We start from the raw sequence: 23,660 nt of genomic DNA, 5'->3' as shown, positions 1-23,660 counted from the left end.
CACATGCCCCCACACACACACGTGCACATGCACGCACGCATGTGTGCACGCACGCGCGCACACACACACACACACACACACACACACACAGAAAACTTGAGTATCTGCAAAGTCTCACTTCTGGGCTTTCTTCCATTCAGATTTTCCCCCTAGCTGTAACATAGTATTATATTATTACAATTAAAACAATCATTTTAAGGAACTAAGTATTAGATAAAACAGAGCTATAAAAATTAGATATTTTAAAATTATGATAAAGTATATTTTAAAAATAAAGTTCTATTTTAAAGCTAACACCTTTTGCATCTAGAATATTGAACAATTTTTTGTAGGGAAGATGGGGAGAGAGAAACATGTTAAACGACCTTTCAAAGTAGAACTTGCATAATTAGGCCAGAGAGCCATAAACTATTTAGTATATATTTACAAAAATTATTGCCTGAGGAATCTTGATGACACATGGCCTGGATTAGTACAAAGGCACACAGGCATTTGGATTAAAAAGTGAAAAATCAAATATACTGCTGTTTCTTATTTTTTATTGCTCCCAATTGAGAGGTACCATAGCAGTTTTTGTGTTGCCAGAAATGTAAGGTTTTGGAAAACATAAACCTGAGGGGGTGAGTGCGACTGGGCCTGTGGTGAGAATTTCATTCAAAGCGGCCGAGTGGGTTTCCCCACACGTACACAGAAAATGCTACTTCATACACAAGAATAACAAGTCATAGTGGCTTCTCAAAGCTGAGAAAGAATGCTGACACAGAGGATTTGCACCCCTGACCTGTTTCGAGTAGCTTCCATAATACCACACTTCCTTTGCTGTGGGAGCTATGGGAATCTAGAAAGCAAAGGGTAATTACTAGGCATTTTATTAAAGTGATTAAATAAAAGTCTGGAATATCATATCTCAAAGGCAGCTGGTCCAGGGATTAGACACTCTCATTAGAATCATTTACTAACAGTCTTTTGTGAGGAAAATTGGGATATTCTTATTTATGGGAAAATGATCTCAAAAAAGATAATTTACTCAACATCAAAGTCCAAAAATCAGTCCTTTTTAGGAAATCCTTAAACTGGTATTGAACAGTTCCATGTCGTTAACTTGGAATGTAATTGGCTAGGTTATGACACGAGCCTGGAGAAGTAATTGTACTAATTATAAGAAACATCTAACAATTATTTGGCATACTTCTTATTTGTCATAAATGGTCAGTATGATGTACAAAAAATATATTTGGGAGTAATGCTTGGTGTGAATTCAAAGGATATTTTCAATATCACAGATTACCCTGCTTATATCATCCTTTGCAATCTGTTAAATTTGCATGTGGCTCTTATTGCCAAGATAAAATAATATATTGAAAGCAAAATTTTCTATAAAATATACAGAGGGAAACTATCAGAGAAACAATTGATTTTTGCTATGTAACCAAGCATAACATGAATTGAAAGCAGGAAGTGTCACAGAGTTATGAACTGCCTTTAAGACATATCTAACCTTTTACTTACTTGAGATTTAAATAGTTTGGAGGGTAGGAGCCCAGTCAGATGACCACATTTGTATTACTGCTCTACGACTAATTAACCACATGAATTTAAACAAGTAATTTATTTCTTCCTACCAAATTTTCCTCATGTACAAAATATGAAGTATAAATTAGGTGTTACTGAGGTCTCTTTCAGGTCTAAAACAGAATTCTTTGAGTTATCTATCATCAGGTAGCCCCTCATAGTTCTTAGGTATAAAATGGTCCACAGGAAAAAAATCTGGCATACAACCGATATTAAACTAACGATTATTAAATTCCTAACCTTAAGACTTCAACTTCATATTTTGGGTCATTATTAAATCTAAAATTCTTTTTCCACTCTAATTTGCCACATATTTTCACACACACAGGGCTGACAGCAAGTAGATTTCAGAAGCAAAGGAATTTACAAACTGAATTAGAAAGGACATAAACATACAAGGCTGGAACAAGAAACCTGAAAATAGGACACCTCCATTTGGTTATGTTTCCAAGCCTTTCTGAATTGTGAAGTTTTCTAAGTAAAAGAAGCCCCAACAAAATCCTGAAGTTCTGCTATACATGCAAAACTTTTGAGCTATCTATGCTCAAAAGATTATGACATATTGAAAAAGAACATAAATATTATTACCTGGAGGTGCTGAAGATCATCCTCCTGGACATTTTGAGATAAGTTATATACCTTGATTAAGAAATAAAGTTAAAATGAGAAAATAATTAGCATCATCCTAAGTATTTACTTTGTTATTCTCTACCTTTCTAAATATCAGTTGTCACAAACTTGAACTCTTACACACATTCTTGTACAATGATATTTATAAGACCTTATGAGAGGAGGAAAAGAATCTTGAGAGATAACAATGTACAATGATCATAAAATTGTTCTAGAAATGCAACAGCCACCTGCTCTGGAGGCAAGATATTAAAATTACTTTATGAACCTCTTCTGACAATCAGTCAGCAAAATACTCCCTCTTACAAGCACATGAAAGTAATGGCAATTTAAATCTGAATAACCTATACATAAAATTGTCTTGAAAAATTATGTTGACTCCTTCACAGTTTCTTATCTTAGTTATGTCTATAGACAGTTTCATTATATGGAAGTTAGGTTCTGAAGATCATGCTCATGCCTTTATACATATGCATTATTACTTCGAGAACAGAGTACTGTATTAAGGTGACATTTTTAGAGGGGGATAGATATCAGTAACATCAAAGAAAAGTTAAGGATGTGTGTATTTTTATGTACTAATACAAATAGTATACTTTGTGTACCTATTTAAATAACATATCGCCTCTCAGATAATAACAGTCATTACCAAGGACTTAGATTTTTCAGTGAAAATAGTCAATGTCTTTAGGTAAAACATAAATAGTAAATAATACATATTGAAAAGGCAAAGTCAATCTGGTTTTAATTGGCTTGTATTAACAGCTTATATTTATGAAGAAATTAGATATTAAGTCAGTATTTTAAAGGCTCATTCATTTAAGAACGTATACTGTTAAAAGCCAGTCAATCATAGGTTATAATCATGGCATTTTATCTTAAAGTCCTTTATAAAAAAAAAAAATTCAGTCTTCCTTCTATCTACCTTCTCCTAACCACATGAGATGCCCTCATTGCTGGTTCACTAGCTCCATTCTCTCTATTTGCTTATCATTTCAACCTTGATTTACTCATCCTAACCACTTTGCTTTTTCTATCTTTTTAAACTATCTTACCTTTCTCTAATGGTCTGTTTCTTGCCTACTATCTCTTCTTTCCAGTAAAAAGAAAATATTTTAAATTTGTCTTTAAATCTTTTATGCTTTGTGTTCTATGGTTATAGTAAAACTCCCAAGGACATTTGGGACAACTTTTAAAGTCTATAATAACCTCAAAAACAATAGTTTAAAAAAGATAGAGAAAGAAAAAGGAAGGGAAGGTAAAAATTTTATAAGATATTTACTTTCTTAAATGTATGTTAAGATGTTTCTACTAGCTATTTAAATAAAATTTTGCATTTATAAATCTTGCTTCATTAAATATAATTTATAATAAGTGGTCCCAATGCATCTCCACACATTATAAGATTTAATACCAGGAAATTTATTGCAGGCTTTAAACAGAAAAATATTATCAATAATATCGTGAATCTACTTTCTGATGAAAGTAGGCAATTTGAAAACTAATCAGAAATTGCATTACAGTAACAAAAACAATTCTACTCTTATAGCAATCATAAACACTGGTATGCAAATTGAGCCAAATAATATATATGATTTAACATTTCAGTTGTTTGTTCCATTCCCACACATATGTAGAAATATACATATTCATATTTTTAGGTAAAGAAACATCTATCAAAATGGATTTGTTTTATTCCATACCTGTATTGAGCTGATCATTGTGCTAAGGGCAAATACTGTGGCCGAATCTCTCAAAGTTGACTGACTATCAAAGGTTCCCTGAGTATCCATCAATAGCACTGCAACCTACAGGCAAGTAGAATGCATTATTGATAGTTTATAAAACTTGTATAGTATTAGGGTTACCACAAAATTAACACCATAAGAACTAAAGTAAACCATTAATAATGAACACTTTATATTTTACATGTGCCAAGAATGCCACAGAAAATAAAAAATATTAATTAGCTATCGAATACTGTAATGATTACTTTTTACTGGTAATCCAACATAACAGAAACAGCACTGAAGCAAAGCATATATGTTAGCTTGCTGATCTACTTTTCTATAGTCTCTGTGATTTTGCCTACCCTGAGCACTAAAAAGGTTAATAGGGAACATGCAATAAAATGCTACCCACTTTCTTTTTAAAATTCATGTCAAATAGCCAAAAATTAGTTTTCAAAATAGTATTTTTGAAAGAATGGTAATTGTTTCAAGTGAAAAATCTATTTTCTTTAAGAAGTTCACATCATACCTTTTTACCATCAGGTTTATTGATAAGGAAGACCTCACTCCATATCTGGATTCCCGTGGTCTCTCTTTCAGACCCACCTCTCCATGAAAAACCAGTCAATGGTTCATTGTAATCTCCAACCCAATCGACTGATTCCTATAAATTAAGAAAATCTATGATACAGAACTGAATATGTGGTATAGTATTTTCCATTCATCCATTCCATTTTGTATCCCTCTCCACTCTAGTCAAAAGGAAACGAATATGCACATCTATTGTATTGATACAATTTATTTATTCATCCAAAAAGTAATTACAGAGAAGCAACCATCTGCTACATTTTATGCTAAGTCTTGCCACACAAAGATATTCTAGACTGGAGGAAGCTCATAGCTTACCAGGGAGACAGACATACTAACAAACCATTAAAATGCAATATATGCACAACAAAATGGGAGTATATATTGGGCATAAATGGAAGCGTAGGAAAAGAAATAACTAACTCTTGATCAGGTAAGACTTCATAGGAGAGGCAATGTTTCAGCTAAGACTTGAAGGATGCTTAGAAATTTTCCAGGTAAGCAAACTTGGGGAGGGCATTCCAAAAATAAATAAATAAAGATATGAGAGAGCATATTATATCAGAATAAAAACAATAATATAAACAACTGCTTTGGTATTAGGGGAGGAGGGAGTGAAGAGCAGGAGAGGCACCTAGTAGTAGGTGCAAGAAAACAAAAACAAAACAAATCTGTTATACTTTAATATGAGCAAATGCTATTTAACACAAGCAACATGATGAGTGTTATTATTTCACTCTAATGTTTATTTAACAGTTAAAACTATGAATATGCCTAAAACTGTATAACCCCAAATAATGTATACTAATTTTGTTCATTTAATTTTCCTGTATTAAGTAGCATATTAATGTTGGCATGCTAGAAATAATGATAAGAGTTTTGCTTGTTTTCAAAGCCTGTGAAGTATTTTAGTAGTTCTGTTATTGATTTGTTTGAACTGATGCTAGAGATGGATGTTAAAATTGACATTACAAAATTGTTCAAAAATAACCCAACTATAAAAGATCAATCTAAAATGGATAATTACAGTACAGATACATACTACAAAGTTTCTTTGTGTAGTGTGTCTATTCTACTTCTTTTGCATCAGAATTATTAGGGGGAAAAGAGTAGAAAAAATACTGGTATGCTCTCCACTCTCAAACCTCTGTTCCTCAACTCTAATCTCCTATTTATCCTATGCTTTTGGTTTATCTTAGATACCTTTAAAATCTCATTTCTGTGACATACTGTTGTCTCAAGTGTCATGGCACTGTTGGTTGCTTCTGGGGGTAGGGTAAGGGGGAGAACTGAGTAGGAAAAGATAAGAGAGAACTTTCTTGGGTAAAGGCAAAATATACTTGATAGGGGTTGAGGCTACACAGGTATATGCATTTTCCAAAACAAAACAAAACAAAATAAAACAAAACAAAACAAAACAAAACACAGTGTACACGTGAGATCTGTGCATGTTACTATATGTAAATTTTACAACAAAAGAAAAAACTAAATAAATACTGAAGTATTTAGTAATAATACATATTGAAATATTTACAGGGGAAGAAGACTGATGTCAGCAATTTACTTTGAAATGAGAGACAAAAACAGGGTGGAATTATAGATGGAATAGCTGGAGACACAAACTATAAAGCAAAAGTATTATTAATGGTAGAATCTAGGCAGTGGATACTCAGGTGTTCACTGTAAAATTATTTTAACTTTGTCGCATGCTTGAAAATGTCATAATAAATATCAGGGGAAATGATTATGATAAAAAAAGTTATGACAAGTTATTTAACATTTTAAACATTATAATCATATCATTATAAAGTATCTATCTTTAGAAAAATTTTTAAAAGTTATGTTCCAAGGGAAATGTAGTGAGATGGCTTCAGACAAAAGTGGCCTATGTAGTTTGGTGCCCAAAGTACAAGTAGGAATGATTACACTATAGCATTTATTAACTAGTTCATATTTAGGGTACATAATAATAGAAATGGAAATATTGGACACTATTAAATAAAACACAAAGTGACAGAAGTATAGAAACAAGAAAACATTAAAGCACTTCTTACATACCTGGTTGTACATGTATCTCAACATGAAGTCCATTAGGAATGATTTTCCTTTTCTAAATGCTCCAGCAACAGATACAGCAACGACCTCCTTGTCCCTGACAGCCTCTGAGAGAAGGATTCGATTTAGTGCAGTTTCATCTAACTCAAAGGAATGGTCGTCTTTGACAATGAGGACTTGGACTGGTCCTGCCTTTTTCACTGGCTCCTCCTCTTCTGAGCTCCATTCATATGTCTTTTCTGAAAACCCACCTGCTGAATACAACAGCAATTTATTTAGCTAATCATTTCAAAATACCAAGAAATGTATATATACTTCCCAACTCTCAAACATCTGAAACAGGAGCACAGTAGGATTAGAAATACTCATTTTAGTGAACTACATTAATGTCATTTACACAATATCTCAGAAGATTTACATTTGTTTTTTTCTGATCATGTAACCAAGTCAAACAGAATTTTATTTTCGAAAAAGCTCTAAGTCAGTGTAGAGATCTCTACAGAGTGACAATGAAAATCAAAGCAAAGGACTCTACTATTGGAGCAGAGGAATAAAGTGACTTTAGTTGACACTTTCTTCATCTCTTAAGAATAAATTTAGTTATTCACATGAAAGGGCCTTCCAACACTTTTTAAGCTGAATATACATAGGAAGAAATACATAAGAGTACTTGGAATCACATATGTTTGAATTTGGAATAAATCTCTAAAGCACCTCATTCAGGTCCTTCCAACGCATGCCTCCTATCTAAAAAATCCTAGACTCTTGTCTAAAATTATAGCTCATAGCAATGGAAGTTACAGATAATTAAACTGGTTAGGGCCAGATTACAGAGGATCTTCAAATCTATAGAAAAGAGGTCTGCAAATAATTCAATTAAAAAATAAGAAAGTTTTGAAAGTTACTTTATGTAGAGATCTTACAAAAAAGCTGTGTGACCCTAGGAAATTACTAAACCACTCAATTTCTTCATCTGGAAAATGAAAATTACTAATATTACCTATTTAATAGGGCTGTTGTAAAGATTAAGGGAATTACTATACATGAAGTGCTGAGAACAGCGCTCATAAAGATTAGCTATCGTTGTCATCACCATCACCACTACCTTGGAACTACTGATTGAATTAGATATTCCTGGAAAAAATTCAGCATACTTTTTATAAAAAATTTGTTGTGTGTGTGTGTGTGCACACTTCCATGTTTTTGGGGTTTTCTATTAAATGATCAGAAATGCTATTTTTGACAGAGGTCACCTTTTAGAAGTCATCCTCAATAATATACAAGAATTTGGGAACCTACACCTTGGCACTTGTGCTATATTACAAAACAACCTCAATGTGTCAAGTGACACATTCTTATATCTACTGCCTTTGTAATATAACTTTGTAATGTCCTCCCACTTTGACTCTGGCATCAGCCACATGATTTGCTCTAGCAGACATGCCTCTGCCATTCACCATGAAAATATTCCTAGACTTGTCTGTTACAGAAAGAGAGACACTTGGAACAGGGGCAAACTGTCCAGTCCCAGTTAAACCCTACAGCAAGCTGACCCCCAGCCATGTAAGGGAGCCAAGTCAAGATGAAGAGAGTAACCTAACAACCATTTCAATATGTGATCAATAAATGTTTATTGTTCTATGCCCCTGAGATTTTGTGATTGTTTATCATGCAGCATAATGGGCAATAAACAACTGATACAACCTATACAACCCCTTGCTTTAGAAAGGCAGTACAGTATAGTGGTTAAAAACACAAGTTCTGGAACCAGATTGCTGAGATTTGAAAGAAGGCTTCACCATTTCCCAGTTGAGTAAACTTAGGCAAGTTGTTTAATTTCTCTGTGTCTATCTCAGAAAGTTGTTCTAAATTAATATATGCATATAACACACTTTATAACAGTAGCTGGTACATAGTAAACACTATCAGTATTATTATAGATTTAGGAAACTAAAGCCAAGATGTAACCGATTTTGCCTAAGAAAAGGAAATAGAATTTCTGTATCAGACAATCTATCATGGATGCTTTCTTGTGTTATTTATCTATTCCTTTTAATATTCTAGAAAAGTATTTATTATTATCTGTATTTCTGACACATGAGAAAATTAAGAATTGGATTAAGTAACTTTCCCAAGATCATACCACTAGGAAGTGAGATATCCAAGTCTACATAGTTAGCAACTGTGAATAGACCCCAGGTATATAAGTTTCATCCAGACCTTACTATTTATAATATTCTGACTCTTCAGTGGAAATCAAACAACTCTTGGACAACACATAAATGAGCTTGTTTGTTTTGTATCAGAAGAACAGAAAGTCAAAACATTTACCAATTAATTCCTTAGATCAGATAAATGACCTAACCTTAAATAATGCTGACCTCAAATCAATCCTTAATGTTAACGTTTGAAACGAACTGGACTCTTAAATAACCTTTCATCTAAGTTTGTGAAAATATACTTAAATAGACATTTGGTAAGTTGTAACTAAAGAAAAACAAGGCAATTGTATATCTTGGTATACTTTTATGTGAGTCATCAGAACACATTGATATATATATATATGTGTGTGTGTGTGTGTGTATATATATATATATACACACATATATATACACACAAATATATATGTAACATTTATAACTTTATATATTGCTGTTCATCTATAAAGTAGTGCTATTTAAATACTGCACATCTAACATGCAATTTAGTTTTTCAATAATAAAGACAGCTATATACCAATACTTTCTGAACAATAGTATAAAGCATCTAGAGACATCAGAACCATTGCCTAGAGCCATGAATCAGAGTTGTTCTCTCTGCAAAGTTAAAAAGAATGAATTTTATATTCAATAGATTATAGCTTTTATGTTGCCAGATCACAGATGCTGGAGTTAGCCTTTGTTTAAATCCCAGCTTCACAACTTACACATATATGAAGTTGTGGAAATTATTTAACCTCCCCATGGCTCACTATCCTGTGTCCAAAAAATGAGATTAAAAATCGCACATACATCAGAGAAACTTTGTTATAATTAAATGAAATAATGTTCATTAAATGAAGACCAAAGAGCCTGACAAATATAGTAAGTGTTCTGTGTTTATCGATACATGAATGGATAAGCAAAATGTGGTATACACATACTATAGAATGTTATTCAACCTCAAAAAGAAAGAAAATTCTCATATACGCTACAACGTGGATTAACCTTGAGGGCATTATGCTAAGTGAATTAAGACAGTTATGAAAAGACAAATACAGTAGTGTATGACTTCATTTATATAAGATACTTAGAGCAGTCAACATTATAGAAAGAGAAAGCAGAATGGCAGTTGCCAGAGCCTGGGAGGAGGAGGGAATGGGACTTAGTGTTTCATGGATATACATGTTTTGTTAGATGAAAATAGTTCTGGGGATGGATGTGGTGATGTCTGTACATGGATGTACTTAATATTACTGAACCGTACACTTAAAAATGGTTAAGATGGTAAATTTTATGTTATGTGTATTTTCCCATAATAAAAAAAATGAGAAAAAGAGGCATGTAAAATTTTAAACCAAATATTATAGGAGAATATTTTATAACTTTGAGATAGGGCAGGATTTCTTAAAATATAAAGAGCACAAACCATAAAGGAAAATATTAAATTGACTACATTAAATATAAAACTTCTGTTTATTAAAATGTACCATCAAGAGAGCAGTCATATCACAAAGTGGCAAAATATATATGTAAGACAAATCACCAACAAAGGTCTTATATCAAAATATTTAAGAACTTATACAAAGCAAAAAAAAAAAAAAAGATAACTTAATAAAAAATTAGTAAAAGGCAAACAGGTACAGTTTAGTAAATATGAATGACTAATAAATATATGAAAATATACTCATACCTAATTGGTAATTGGTAAAATGCAGATTTAAACCATAAATATCATTTTGTGCCTATTATAATACCAAGTACTTTGTGGAAAAATGCATACTCTAGACTCCATTTATATTTGGTTCTTAAAAATGTAAAATGAAATTATGCATTATATATAATATTAGATACATATTACATTTACCTATTAAAATTATCAGGAAATGAGAAACACCAGATTTATGAAAGTATTTATCTTTGGAGAGGGATTAAGAAGAGGTGGCCACTAAAGTGGGGCACAGAAACAATTTCTAAATATTGATAAAGTATATTTCTTCAGCTTGGAGGGGGGATACAGGTGCTTACTATTCTTTTCAAAACTCAACATCTATGTCTTATTTGTATTTTGTAAACAGATATTTTCATAAGAATTTTTTATATAAAAAAGCAAGAGCCTCTAAATTTAAAAATACCCCAACATTTTTAATGACTAAAAGTAACTCACAGTAGATCATTTCCCTGATGATAATTTTCCTGACAATCATGGGTTCCACTTATAGTTTAATCACTAGTTTTAAAGATAATGAAGGCTTCGGAGTTTGAAATAGAGCAAAGCTATAACCTAGGAGACATCAAGACGAGGTGTAAGCAGATACAAAGTATAAAAACATATATATCTATGGGAAAAAAAATGTATTTCATGAAGATGTAGGGAAGGCAAATTAAATTAGAAAAATAGGGAGGGGAGTGTCTGTAGGGAAGTACATGCATTACCCATTAGAAAATTTATTTTGTTTCGTAAGGAATAGATATTTAGAAACTGAGGCAAGTAAAAAGAAACAAATAGCCTCATTTCATGAAAAATAGAGTACATCCAATAAAAAGAAAGATCAAGAAGTAACTATACTATACTCAAGATTATTTTTACATTCTTCCAAAGAAGATAAACGAATGGTCAACAGGTACATGAAAAGATGATGCTTAACATCACTAGTCATTAAGGAAATTAAGAAAATGCAAATTAAAACAATAAGACACCACCTTACAAGGTAAGAGATAACAGTGCTGTCATGGATATGGAGAAAAGGGAACCCTGTGCACTGTCATGAGATTGTAAATTGGTACAGCCACTATGAAAAACAATATGGAGGTTCCTCAAAAAAATTAAAAGTAGAACTAGTTAAAAATATGATCCAGCAATTTCACTTCTGGGAATATATCCAATAGAAATGAAAACACTAACCTGAGAAAGATATCTGCACCCCCATGTTCACAGAAGCATTATTTATAATAGTTGAGACACAGAAACAACAACATAAGTATCCACGGATAGATGAATAGATTAAAAAGTTGTGATATATATGTATATGTATGCGTATCTATCTATGTATCTACCTATGTATCTATCTATGTATTTATGTATCTATGTATCTATGTATCTATCTATGTATGTATCTATCTATCTATCTATCTATCTATCTATCTACTTATCTATCTATCCTCACACACATACATATACACACACATTCGCAATAGAATATTATTTAACAATAGAAAACAAGGAAATTCTACCATTTGGAACAACACGGATGGACCCTAAAGGCATTATGCTAAATTAAATAAGTCAGAGAAAGACAAACACTATATGATCTCATTTATATGTGGAATCTAACCAACTAACCAACCAACCAACAAATCAATAAAACCAGCAAATTAATAGAAAAAGAGATCAGATTTGTGGTTACCAGAGGTGAGGGGTGGGAGTAGGAGGAATTGGAGGAAGGGGGTCAAAAGGTACAAATTTCTAGTTATAAGATAAATAAGTACTAGGGATGTTATGTACAACATGATCACTGTATTTAACACTGTTGTATGATATTAAGTGAAGTTAAAAGAGTAGATCCCAAGAGCTCTCATCACAAGGATAATTTTTTTATTCTCTTATTTTATCTAAATGAGATGATAGATATTAAATAAACCTATGTGGTAATCATTACGCTATATGTAAATCAAACCATCATACTATATACCTTAAACTTCTATAGTGATGAATGTCAATTATTTCTTAATACAACTGGAAAAAAGAAAAAAGAATAGTTTTTAATCTTTCCTCAAAAAACAAAAACAGAAACCTAAAAATTAATTCTCAACAAATGCCTTTAAAAAAAATAGACATTTACTACATTCACTGTGAAGCTAAGATAGTTTGTTATTTTTTTTTTTAAGGGCAGGAAAGGCTGACATTTTAGAGTAAATATTATTTTTCTAAAACAATATTGCACTGGCATTTACTGTTACGTTGTAGAAAACTCAAATTCCCATGCGGTATCCCAAATTTTTAAGCAACTGTAATTAACAAAAACGATAAACAAAAAAGGGTGCACTTCTGTTTTGTTTCTGGTAGTTCTTAAGCTCTAAGTCCAACTCTGAAAACTGCTTTTTGGCCTACTGCTTCTGATATTCATCTGTCCTCTTTATTTTCCACACTAACACATTCTCTGCCTTCTTTTCTAGTTCAAGGTGATCAAATTTATAGAGCCTTGCTTTCTTATGTCAGCTTAAGCCTAGACAGACTTGTTGTGGCACCTTTTGGCATACTAATTTAGTTCCTTGTCCTTATCACATTGACTGGGGAAGCAAATAACTCTAAATTTAAATTCTAGGTCTATAACTGATAAATTATGGAACTTCTAGCAAGTTACTCATGCTCTCTGAGTATCAGATTCAGTAGATAATAACACCTACTTTTAAAGAACTGACTTCTAAATGCTTAAATTTATTCAAACATTTAGTTCAGTGTAGATTTAGGTACGGGTAGTAAGATTCTCAGTTCTACTTACAAACCTGCTTCCCAGTTGTATTCCTGAGTATAATCCTCAAATACCATCCCCGACTCTGGGTATTAGAAGAGATGCTTTTCTGCTTTCTACCCTCCAGGACCCTTGTAGGACCTAACAGGTCACTGACTATTCAGGTAATAATAATATGTCCTTATCTGAATTTTAGGTCTCTTGTACAGATTTTAAAATATCTCTCTTGCCCTTTTCTTGGAAATAACTCTATATGCCAATTCTGGATAGTCTACCTTTGCCCTCTGCCTTTTGCTTTCTTACATGTCTGAAAAAAAATTTATTTAGGTAGATGATAAAGTCAGTCTTTTATAAACTGACACTGAGGGTTTTTTTTGTATCTGAGACCTCTGACATCTCTGAGGGCCTGTTCTCTCCATTCCCCTTACACCATTCTCCATTGTCTTATAAAACATTCCATAGTATCATGATATACAAAATAAATGATAAGATGATCTCAAGTTCTAATCTTAGTCCTCTAACTTACTAAATATATGACTTTCGTCAAGTTATTTAACCTACCTAGACTCAGTTTTTTCATTTACAAAATAGCGAACATGTCCTGCCAACTTAAGAGGCTAAAGATCACATGCAATACTGTAGGTGAATGTGCCTCCACAAACTGTAGTTCTATACAACGCAGAGGTATTATCCATTTAACGAAGAGGCAGTATAGAAGAGCATAAAGATAAAAGAAACTGAATTTAAAAAGCCAGAGTTTAAAACCCTGGCTGTATCATTTACCTTTTAATATGTTAAATTGAGGATTATAGTACCTAACTCATTGATATCAGCTCAATGATGTTAGCTATTACTGTTATTATTAAATGTCCACTATGTGTTAAGCATTCTACTAGGTGCTGGTAATAAAATGGAATCAAATATGGCTAACACTTTGCCAAAACCTCTATCTCTTACTTACCATGCTATGTTTCCTAAGGCATTTATATCATATATTCTTTACAGCAAAGAAAAATTTGAGTAGGAAAGCATTTTCATAGAACATCAAGATAAGACCCTGCAATTCCACTACTTCTTTTCTGTGAAAAATTCCAGTGAACATATAGTTAACTCTGGTATTTCTTTTCCTAATTCATCATTTGAGTTGAAATTCTCTTGATGACTTCTGGGTGAACTGTCTGAGATACGTTTCTATCAAATATGAATAATCTAATATAGTATTTTTGAAAACAGCATCCAAAGACCACCTGCTTCTCAATTGCTCTAAAATGCTACTTAAAAGGGAGAGTCCTAGGCCCTATTTCAGACCTATTGATTCAAAAGCTCTGGCTGGAAAATGTGAGAATCTGCATTTCTCATAAATTCCCAATGTGATTTTTATGCAAATCCCATTTTAGAACCACATTACCAAGACAAAAAACTTCCACTACACAAGAAATCTGTAACCAAAGGAAATACTGAAGAACAATGATCCAAAGTTTCATGAAGGATAAAAATTTTAATCTTAAAAATTTTTTCACATGTCTATCTCTTAACAGAGTAGAGTCAACAATGCATGGGGATCAAGACCAAATTGACCTGAACATATATACCTTAACCGTGAGTGTTCAAGAAATTATTATTCTAGAGGCCAAGGGGAGGGGTGGAAAGGAAACACTTCGAAAAAGGTTATTCAGATTTCAGAGGAAGGAAAGAAAAGAGCATTATTGCAATACTCACACCTACTAAGATGGGGGGTTTAGTGATTTCAGAAAATAGGAACACTTTCTCATAAGAGCTCCCTGTTTAACTCTACGTCTACTACAAACCTTGGATAATCTCTCAAATGTAAACATTTTGTACTGGGAGTTAAGTTTGTCTTGTGACCAATCAGAAACAAGGAAAAAAAATCAGACTTTTAATAAAAGTAAACCAAAATAACTAATTAAAATTAAAATTGATACCTCTGGGTCTAATAGACAGTTATAGAAAAGATCTCACTGAGACATGGAAGAGAAGCAAGGAACTCTGAACATCGAGTGGGCTTAAACTTTCTAAACAATCATTCAAAGCTAATGAAGACAATATATTTCTACCCACCAAGCCACAGCAGCCTGAGTTCTGCTCTGGTTCAGATAATAAAATTCCGGAAAAGGCTTAAGTTCCTACGATGGTAGTGAGTTTAGCACTATGACTTGAAGAAACTGAGAGCTCAAGGCTGAAAAAGACGCCCAGCCTGCTCCCACTAATTGTCCTGAACCAAGTCTGAAGCAGCAGAGCGGGCGGGGCTGCGATTTCTCCTGCATCATTGCGCTCTCTCTTCTCCGCCTGCGTGAGCGCCGCCCACCCACTCGCGGCGTGAACACACTGGGCCTAGCCTCTCCTTTCCCCTCCCCTCCGCCTGGTGCTGAATCATGAGCCCAATATCTCCAAAAGGTAAAAATCAAAGAACAATGCCACCCGTAGGGCTGGCCTGAATAGGGCCAGGTCGGGGTGGGGCGGAAGGCTGGAAATCACAACTTTGCTTCCCTTCTTCCCAAATTCCCCACCCCAACCCCCAAATTAAAATCAGTACTGCAGCGCTGGGGGACTTCCAAGCGGGCGCCCCTTCTCCTGGGTTGTTCGGTTCTGCCAGGCTTTCACCGGGCCCAGCGTGCTCCGTCTCATTGTTCCAGCACCGCCTGCCCCGCCGGGAGCCCGCGCGCTGCCAAGCAGGCGAGCTTGCAGCTCCCCGGGAAGCGGGGGTTGGGAATCCCCGACTCCTCGCCCCTCTTGGCCGACTAACAACAGCCCCCCTGGCCACCCTTGTCGCCTTTCTGCCAATCTATTGCTAAAGCGGAACCAGTGAGTCCCTGGGAGGCCGGCGGTGGGTGCTGTCCAAATGCTGGGAGGAGGCAGACTAAGGGGGGCGGGGAAGAACCCGGAGGCTCCGGCCTGTGCGAGGCTGCAGCCCTCGCCCACAGGACGATTCTGGTTACGCGGGTACCACTCGGCCATGGTTCCTCTGGCCCGATAGGGAGCATCTCGGCCGTAGCCATCTCCCAGCCCTGGATGCTGGCGCCGAGCAGTCTTTGGCCCTCCTCGCCTCCAGAAGCAGAAAGTAGAGGGCCAGTCCCCGTGCAGGCTGCAGAAGTCACCATATACTACTCACCCCAACTGTTTCTGTCTCTGCGGTTCTTGGCCATGGTGGTCCAGGAACCCGTGGCGGTGAGGCGCAGTCACTGCGCTCGGTCTTCAACCCGGCCGCAGGTTGCTGACTGTGGGAGGCTCTGCCTGCGCTGGGCGCAGTTCTCTCACACTCTGAGGATGTTGCTGTGGCGCTGGTGGAAAGGAGCGGGGAGGAAAAGGGAGGAGAAAACGGATGAACCAAGCTCAGCATCACAAGCCCGAGTTCACACAAATACCAGCGTCACACCCTCCCTACCTCAGCCCACCCCCAGAGCGTGAAGACAGTGGCCAAAGATGTAATGCAACATTTTCAATGAAAAACACACACAAAAATCAACAGTACCCCCTCCCATACACTCTCAAAGAATTTAACAGCATTATCTAGTCACAGAAATATACAAAGCAATATACTACATTAATATAGATATAAAAAATATCTGTTTTCTAGAGCAGTTACATATTAGTATAAACATGCTGGCAACATCTAATCTCTAAAGCTAAGGAAGTTAAAATAATCTGCATTTATCTACCAGGCACCATTTTCTCTTCATTTTAAAATCAAGGTCATGTTAGTAAAGAGGGTATCATGCATTTTTGTACTGGTATACTGAACAGGCCTGCCTTTCAAATTTACGATAGCAAAATGACATCAAGATCAAGATAAATGAAGGCTGAAGATTCATCATAAACTGTAACTAAATGTCTAGCAGCAGTCCGGACCGATAATCCCTTTTAGGTGAGTCCCATTAAAAAAAGAATACAGTAGATGCCACAGAAACAATTCTACACAAGAGGGCTGGGTTGATTTGCACTAGAGAAGATTCCACATGTGGAGCTACATAATGACTGTCATCGACATCCGATTAAATTTTTAATAATCTGTAGACATTTTCTAAAACTAATTTGGCATGTGCCAAACAGATGAGTTAAACGGGAAAGACTCAATTGTTCAGAACTTTAATGGTGGCACTAATTTCTGTAATTCTCCACTGACAAAATTTAATTTTGATTTTCTACTTTGGCACAGGGGAGGGATTAGCTGAGGAGGTTTCACTTGGCCTTTCCAATAATAATAGCTCTTACTTCACATAAACCAAAAGTAGGGATTCTGCTACTCGATGTAGCTATTTCCACATACCTCTTGGGACTGGAAAAGTAACCCCACACAGGTCTTCAGACCCACTGTACCCACTATGAAATGGACCTCTATCAAGACTGCATTTGACTTTCCTAGGTCTCAACTCCGATCTTTGGAATTCTGGTAGTATTCTGAGATTGGAAGGATTAGTATTCGGGGCCAATATTTATTAACCTCTAGAGGTGTGAGGATTCCCCATTCCTCAATTCACAATCACCCTGGTAAAAGGTCACAAGTTCCTCTGGGACTACCTGTTTATACCTGGCCACACTGCAGGATCCTTCTTCAAAGGAACCTGGCATCTTTGTCAATTAAGGGACTCTGGGTTTCTGAATTGGCTTTAGTAAAGGAATTAGGTGAATCTCCATTATGGTGACTTCAGTTAGGTTTCTGCTCATCAGATATAAAATTTTTCTGCTTATATATTAATGGTTCCATTAATTCTTAGAGACTTGGTGATCATAGGCCACCACCAAAGATCCATGCAGTCAAAGACCCTGATTATCACTTCTTCCTGAAGGTTAACATGGAGATTGTGTTGACTGTGTATTTAACAGTTAAGAATTTTCCACCTGGCCTCTACCAGGGTCTCAGTATTCCAGCTGAAATCATGGATCCTGATTTGACTTCATTGTGGCATTCCCATCATCATCTCCAACCAACTGAGAACACCCGCCAAAGATTTTTTCAAGGATATCTGTGACTCCTTACACAATACCTTGATAAAAGTAAATTTCGTGGGCTCTCCTAGGGATGGTATGGATACAGCATGACTAAGCACATAACAGAGCAAGTCTAACATTCCCATCTCCATGAATCTTCACATTCCTTCCACTACAGTATGTGAGGGAAGTTCTGGCATTTCAGCATATAGACTACCAGCTTCTAGTAACCAATTTAGAAGGACTACCAGCTACTCAAGTCAATAAATCACATCTGAATCACACGTAAGTATTTGGCAACATGCTATAATTTCTTCGGTGCATAAGCTGTCTCCTCCAAGAACAGATCTTGTCCGTCTTTATCAAGGCTATGCTGAAATCTAACTCTTGTTCAGAGTTCTCAACCTCATTCATATCTGCCCAGATGCCCCATTTCAGGTAGCAGGGTCCCAGTACATCTCTACTAGTGCTCTTACCACAGCATAACCGATCTAGGTCTCATATTCAATTGATATCATAACTGTGGAGGCTTTACCGTTAGGCCCTGGGCTTGATCTTCAGCTGTATTTGCCCTGCAGCTACAAGAGATAAGTTTCTTCCAAGATGCCAAAGAAGCTTTCTCATTTTCTACTCCTGCCTTAAGTTGGAATTGAAGGCTCCCTATTTGTCTTTTTTCCCATGTATTCTCACAGAAGCAATCAGCAAATGACACCACAATTTTAGTAATCATCACTACCAAAGCACTTAAGTGCTAGAGATTGATCTTCCAATGCTGTGCTCTCCATAACGTGCCACTACTGATAGTTATTCGAGTAATTGTGATGCCACTCTATGCTATGGAATACCATTGTTCCATTTTCTGTGGCAAGTAGTTATACCAGTAATCATCAGATATGGAACACCATCCCAGAAAGCAACGGTTTCTTTCCTGAGGCTACTTCCCATTCACCTACCTATCAGTGTTCTGGCAAGAAAGAGCACAGAAAGAGAATCTAATGAAAGGACTATTTATAAAAATGAGGACAGGGTTAAAGGAATCAACAGGAGATAGAGAAGCACTCTGAGACTAGAAACAGTGGGAAGCCATTACCATCCTTGCCCTAAAGGGGTAAGGAAAAAGAACTTATTAGAATCCTACAAGAGCTATGTAGCTGTAGGATAAGGCAGTATGGTTTCTCAGAATACTAGTCTATATGAGGTGTAAGCAAACTTTAGGCGCCCCTCCTAAACATTATGTCCATGTGTTATGTGGAAATTGAAAAGGAACAACATAAGATTACCTGTAATTTGTATCTTTTCTTAGTTACTGAATTTGCAGGCAAGACCGATTTGTGAGTTGAATACAGAAAATATGATATAAATTCACTTCGAAACCACCATGGAGATCAGGGTAATAGAAATAGCATTTGAACATATCAGAAGAGCAATTCAATTTGGATAAAAAAGGAATGTGCACTGTCTTCCTCAACTCTTCTTTTTAAAACTCCCATGGTAATGACCTGATACTGGTTCTGAATGAGGTACATGTTTTACTGCTATCCAAAACAAAATAGCATTCTCCTATATGTACTTTGAGAACATGGTTTTTGGCTCAACAGATAACTGGACCTAATTACATGTACAGTTTAAGATTAACCATTTGACAATCCAAATCATAATTATGGCAGATGGCTTCTGACGTTTAATTAATTTATATTTAACAAAACTATAGAGCAGTCAACTCGATCACAGTTAGTTACATTTTGCAGCTAGTTTATGTTGGAAGACTCATCAGGAGCTTATATTGCTTAAACCTATATTTTCCATAGACTAAAATTAGTGTCCTCATGCTTCTTTCTTTCACACTTGAGGGTTTTAATTAGCCATTCTGTCTTGACTGGTAAATTGTGACCCCTCTCTACATAGAAGTTAAAAATTTTTACATACCCAATTTTTTAAAATTCGGTCTTGGCTAAAGTTGATACCAGAGGTTACAGCTTGCAATTAGCATTTTACTAAACAACTTTGAAAAAATGGAGAAAATACTATAAAACCAGAACGACTATTATAGGTTGTTATGAAAATTATAAGAAAAGCTGAAATAAATTTACATGTCAGATATTATGAAGACACTAAGAAAATAAGATAATAAAATTTGGATGAAGGGCCTCTTAAGCCATATTTAATCTTATTCCATTCCTTGTCATTATAAAATTGGGTAGTTTGTAAGGAATTCTCCTGTTAGCTACATATTTTAAAATTATTATTGTATAACCTCCAACCTTGAAAGTATTACTTAATTGTTTAGGATGTAAAATTAAATTTATGTACTGCATGTTTCTTTTATGAAACTTGAATTTGAATTTCTTTACCAACCATGTAATATTTAACCACTAGTTATGACTTACCAACCTTATTAAAATAACTCAACCAGTAAGTATGAAAAAATCCTTACGATTCTTTTGGAGGTAGTATAAAGTGAATGCTTTTCCCTTTGCATCAATTGTGGTGCAAGTAAAATAATGATTATAGCAGACATGTTTTTTTAACCACCAAGTAGAATCACGACTTTTTCCATGCTATCCACCTCTGAGTTGATGGTCAAGGCATATGGATCTTCCATTACTGGCAACATAAAATATCTGTACTCCAGGGTCTCATTGAGGCCTATGACTTCAATTTTTTTATTGCTTAATTGTGTTTCAAGAATAACATGCAAGAAGGATTATCAGACGGACATTTATCTTTGTTTCAAACTGGGAATTCAAAGTTTCCACTTTATGAAGACTCATGAGGTAAATTTTTCTGAAATCTTAGTATCAGGAAAAAAAATGTGCCTCTCTTTTCATCAATTGGTTCATTGTGATCTCAAAAACACTATAAAACCCTCTGCTTTGGCTAATTTGTTATATTGTTCTGGTGTCCTATTTTTCCTCTATTTAACATCATACCTATTTCCTCATTTACTTATTTTTGTTTTGTGTTATAGTATATCTATAACTATACGATACCTCAAATTCTCTGGAATAATGCGGGAATAAGTAGGAATAAATATATTTCAGACTAGAGAAAGGATCAATGCTTGTAGGGTCACAGCAAAGAAAAAAGAATCTATGACAGTAAACAAGTACTAGGATACCAATAGAACATTTGAAAAGATTTTGAGTCATTGAAGCCAAAAGTATGTGCCCACCAAAACAAGTGCCAAGAAGCTTTGAAAGAAGGAACTGTTCTTCAACAATTTTTTCAATGCAGCAAACACATAGGCTTTGTCCATAGAGCATGTAAGTCTGAGCTTACTTATGTTCCCTAAATAAGTACCCTTTGTTCATGGAGCACAAGAAAATACATATATTCCCTATCCTGTAAAGGTGTGAATTTAACCTCTCGATCATACAATTGATTACAATGATCAACAACAGAAAGCGTATTGCCCAAGAACAGAATTGAATTGGATGTTCGAAGCCGCAAGTCAACATCTGCGACTTGCTCTTTTGTGATTTTTCAGTCACTAAATGCACTGAGTGTTTCTGGCTTTTCTGTTCAAAACCCCTACTGGACTCTAGAAATAACTTTGCCAGTATACATAAACCCAGCAACTTCTACCTTCAGAACACGACTGGAACCGAAATTGCAAACCAGCTTGTGAAATATCAGCCAAATTACTTCCCTGAATTTCTGTTTGATATTCTGTGCATTATGAAGTATTTTAAAATCTTTTATATTTGCTAGCCCTCTTTATAATCCTGTAAAACGCTTTATAAACACTTTCTTGGATGTCAAATGTAAACCTTATCCTCCTCAAGTTGCAGATAAGGATACTGAGATATTGCCAAATATGACGTCTTGTCCCAGATTACAAACTCACGAAGTGGTAGAACCAGAACCAGGTTGTGGTCCCTGACTTTGTTTTAGCTTCTGCAGAACTCTTGATCCAATTAAAGGGGCAATACCTGCGGTGAGATACCGCATGTGTCCAACATGAATAAGTGCCATTGAGACTTCCTAGGAATTCGAGCTTTCAGAAATGTCTCGGATAAACTCAGTAGAAGACAGGTTGTGCAGGTGTGCAGTGCAGCCTTAAACTGGTACCACTGGGAATGGTTTGCAAAACAGGAAGGTGCAGTAGGGTGTGCCACGGCTTAGTTAACCTGGCACTCCTCCACCTCCTTCCCTGGCGCCCCACTGCCAGGTTACTTCTGGCCCAGTGCCCTCAACATACCTTTTCCGTGAGAGGCCTGCGTTGCCATCGCCCTCGTGCCCACCCTTCTCCCTTTACCCGTCACCGAGTTTACCTGACGAATCTGGGGGCGGTTTAGCGGAGGCCGGCCGGCCCACGAATGCCCAGGGGCGTCCCTAATCTCTGCGAGTGGGTAGCAGAGCCGGGGCCAAGGAAGGGCGCACCCTGCCGGGGGGGTTCAGTGGCCCGGCCGGGAGGCTGTCGTGTCCCGATCAGGCCTCAGGGCGGCACTCTGGTCCCGCAGCCGGCGCGCTCGAGCAGCTGGGCGCCGACCCACGCTGGCCGGGAACGTGTTTCCCGGTGACGCAGCCCCGGTTGGGGAACGTGGTGCGGCGGCAGCGGCAGTGGCGACCGTACGCGCCTCCGCCGCCTGCAAGGGGACGTGCGGTGCAGCGGGAGGCGGTGGCGCCAGGCTTGGAGCGACGGGCGGGCGCTGGGAAGTAGGACGCAGGCGCTGGCAAGCAGGACGCAGGCGCCCGCTAGGAAGTAGGTCCCGGGCGCGGTGCTCAACAAAGAGCTGGGCCGCCCCGCGCAGGTACCGAGCTTGCCCCGGGCCCCCGCGGGCTGAGAGGCTGGGCCGAACAGTTGGCGGGCGGCCGGGGACGGGCCAGGACCGCGGCCGGAACGGGGCTGCTAGGCGCCGGGGACCCTTCCTGGCCCGTTTCTCCGGTGGGGCGGAAGGGAAGGGGCTGGGCCGCTCGGGGTCGTAGCCCGCCGCGCTGAATCGCCTTTGCTTGTCCCTCGTGCAGGCCGAGTTGCGGGCAGAGGCTCCATGTTGGGAAGTGGTGCCACTCGTTCTCGTTAGCGGGAATCGGGGTGCCGCGGGCAGAGTCGGTGGGGGCCGGGCGCTGAGCGAAGATGGAGGCCCCGCTGCGGCCTGCCGCGGACATCCTGAGGCGGAACCCGCAGCAGGACTACGAACTTGTCCAGAGGGTCGGTAGCGGCACCTACGGGGACGTCTATAAGGTGAGGCAAGCTGGATATTGGCCCCGAGCCGAGCTCTTTTCCTGCGGTTGGCTGGCTCCCGGGAAATAGGGCTACTTTCTGGCGAAGTATGAGGAGGGGGAATGATGCTTTTATTGTTGCATCTTGGAAATGAAGCGGCCGGGGTTCCTTTACTCCGTTCAAAACACCCTGTACATTGCTTGCTCAAATCGATACCAAGGAACAGAACTAACCACACCTTTGCAAACCAACGTTGTATTTTGTGTGGTATAAAGGCATTTTAACGCTATTTATGGTATTGAAG

The 23,660-nt window shown here is 37.0% G+C and overlaps 2 protein-coding genes across 7 annotated transcripts in view; one reads left to right on the top strand and one right to left on the bottom strand.

Annotated features, from left to right (window-relative positions):
• The window catches only part of ATL1 (atlastin GTPase 1), a 42,878-nt gene extending 20,268 nt beyond the window's left edge, over positions 1-22,610 (bottom strand). For 2 of the 5 annotated variants that reach the window (XM_016145791.2, XM_016145794.2), the window contains exons 1-5: positions 16,376-16,596; positions 6,579-6,829; positions 4,462-4,596; positions 3,906-4,010; positions 2,161-2,211 (exon numbers count right to left, since the gene is read on the bottom strand). In XM_016145791.2, the coding sequence (XP_016001277.1) occupies positions 2,161-2,211; positions 3,906-4,010; positions 4,462-4,596; positions 6,579-6,829; positions 16,376-16,409 (576 nt within the window). In that variant the 5' untranslated portion in view covers positions 16,410-16,596. Of the gene's footprint in view, positions 1-2,160; positions 2,212-3,905; positions 4,011-4,461; positions 4,597-6,578; positions 6,830-16,375; positions 16,597-22,466 lie in introns of those variants that run through there. The other 3 variants (XM_016145792.2, XM_036218180.1, XM_016145793.2) reach the window with 3 other exon arrangements.
• A 146-nt stretch (positions 22,611-22,756) lies between these two features.
• Positions 22,757-23,660, top strand: part of MAP4K5 (mitogen-activated protein kinase kinase kinase kinase 5) — a 90,991-nt gene continuing 90,087 nt past the window's right edge. Inside the window, exons 1-2 of one of the 2 annotated variants that reach the window (XM_016145789.2) lie at positions 22,757-22,897; positions 23,161-23,377. In XM_016145789.2, coding sequence (XP_016001275.1) covers positions 23,270-23,377 — 108 coding nt within the window. In that variant the 5' untranslated portion in view covers positions 22,757-22,897; positions 23,161-23,269. Of the gene's footprint in view, positions 22,947-23,160; positions 23,378-23,660 lie in introns of both variants that reach the window. The other variant, XM_016145788.2, reaches the window with a different exon arrangement.

Source organism: Rousettus aegyptiacus, unplaced genomic scaffold, assembly GCF_014176215.1.
Source record: "Rousettus aegyptiacus isolate mRouAeg1 unplaced genomic scaffold, mRouAeg1.p scaffold_m13_p_3, whole genome shotgun sequence".
Taxonomy (NCBI): domain Eukaryota; kingdom Metazoa; phylum Chordata; class Mammalia; order Chiroptera; family Pteropodidae; genus Rousettus; species Rousettus aegyptiacus.
Note: the sequence above shows the minus strand (reverse complement) of the source record. Positions and strands in the feature narration are given on the sequence as shown.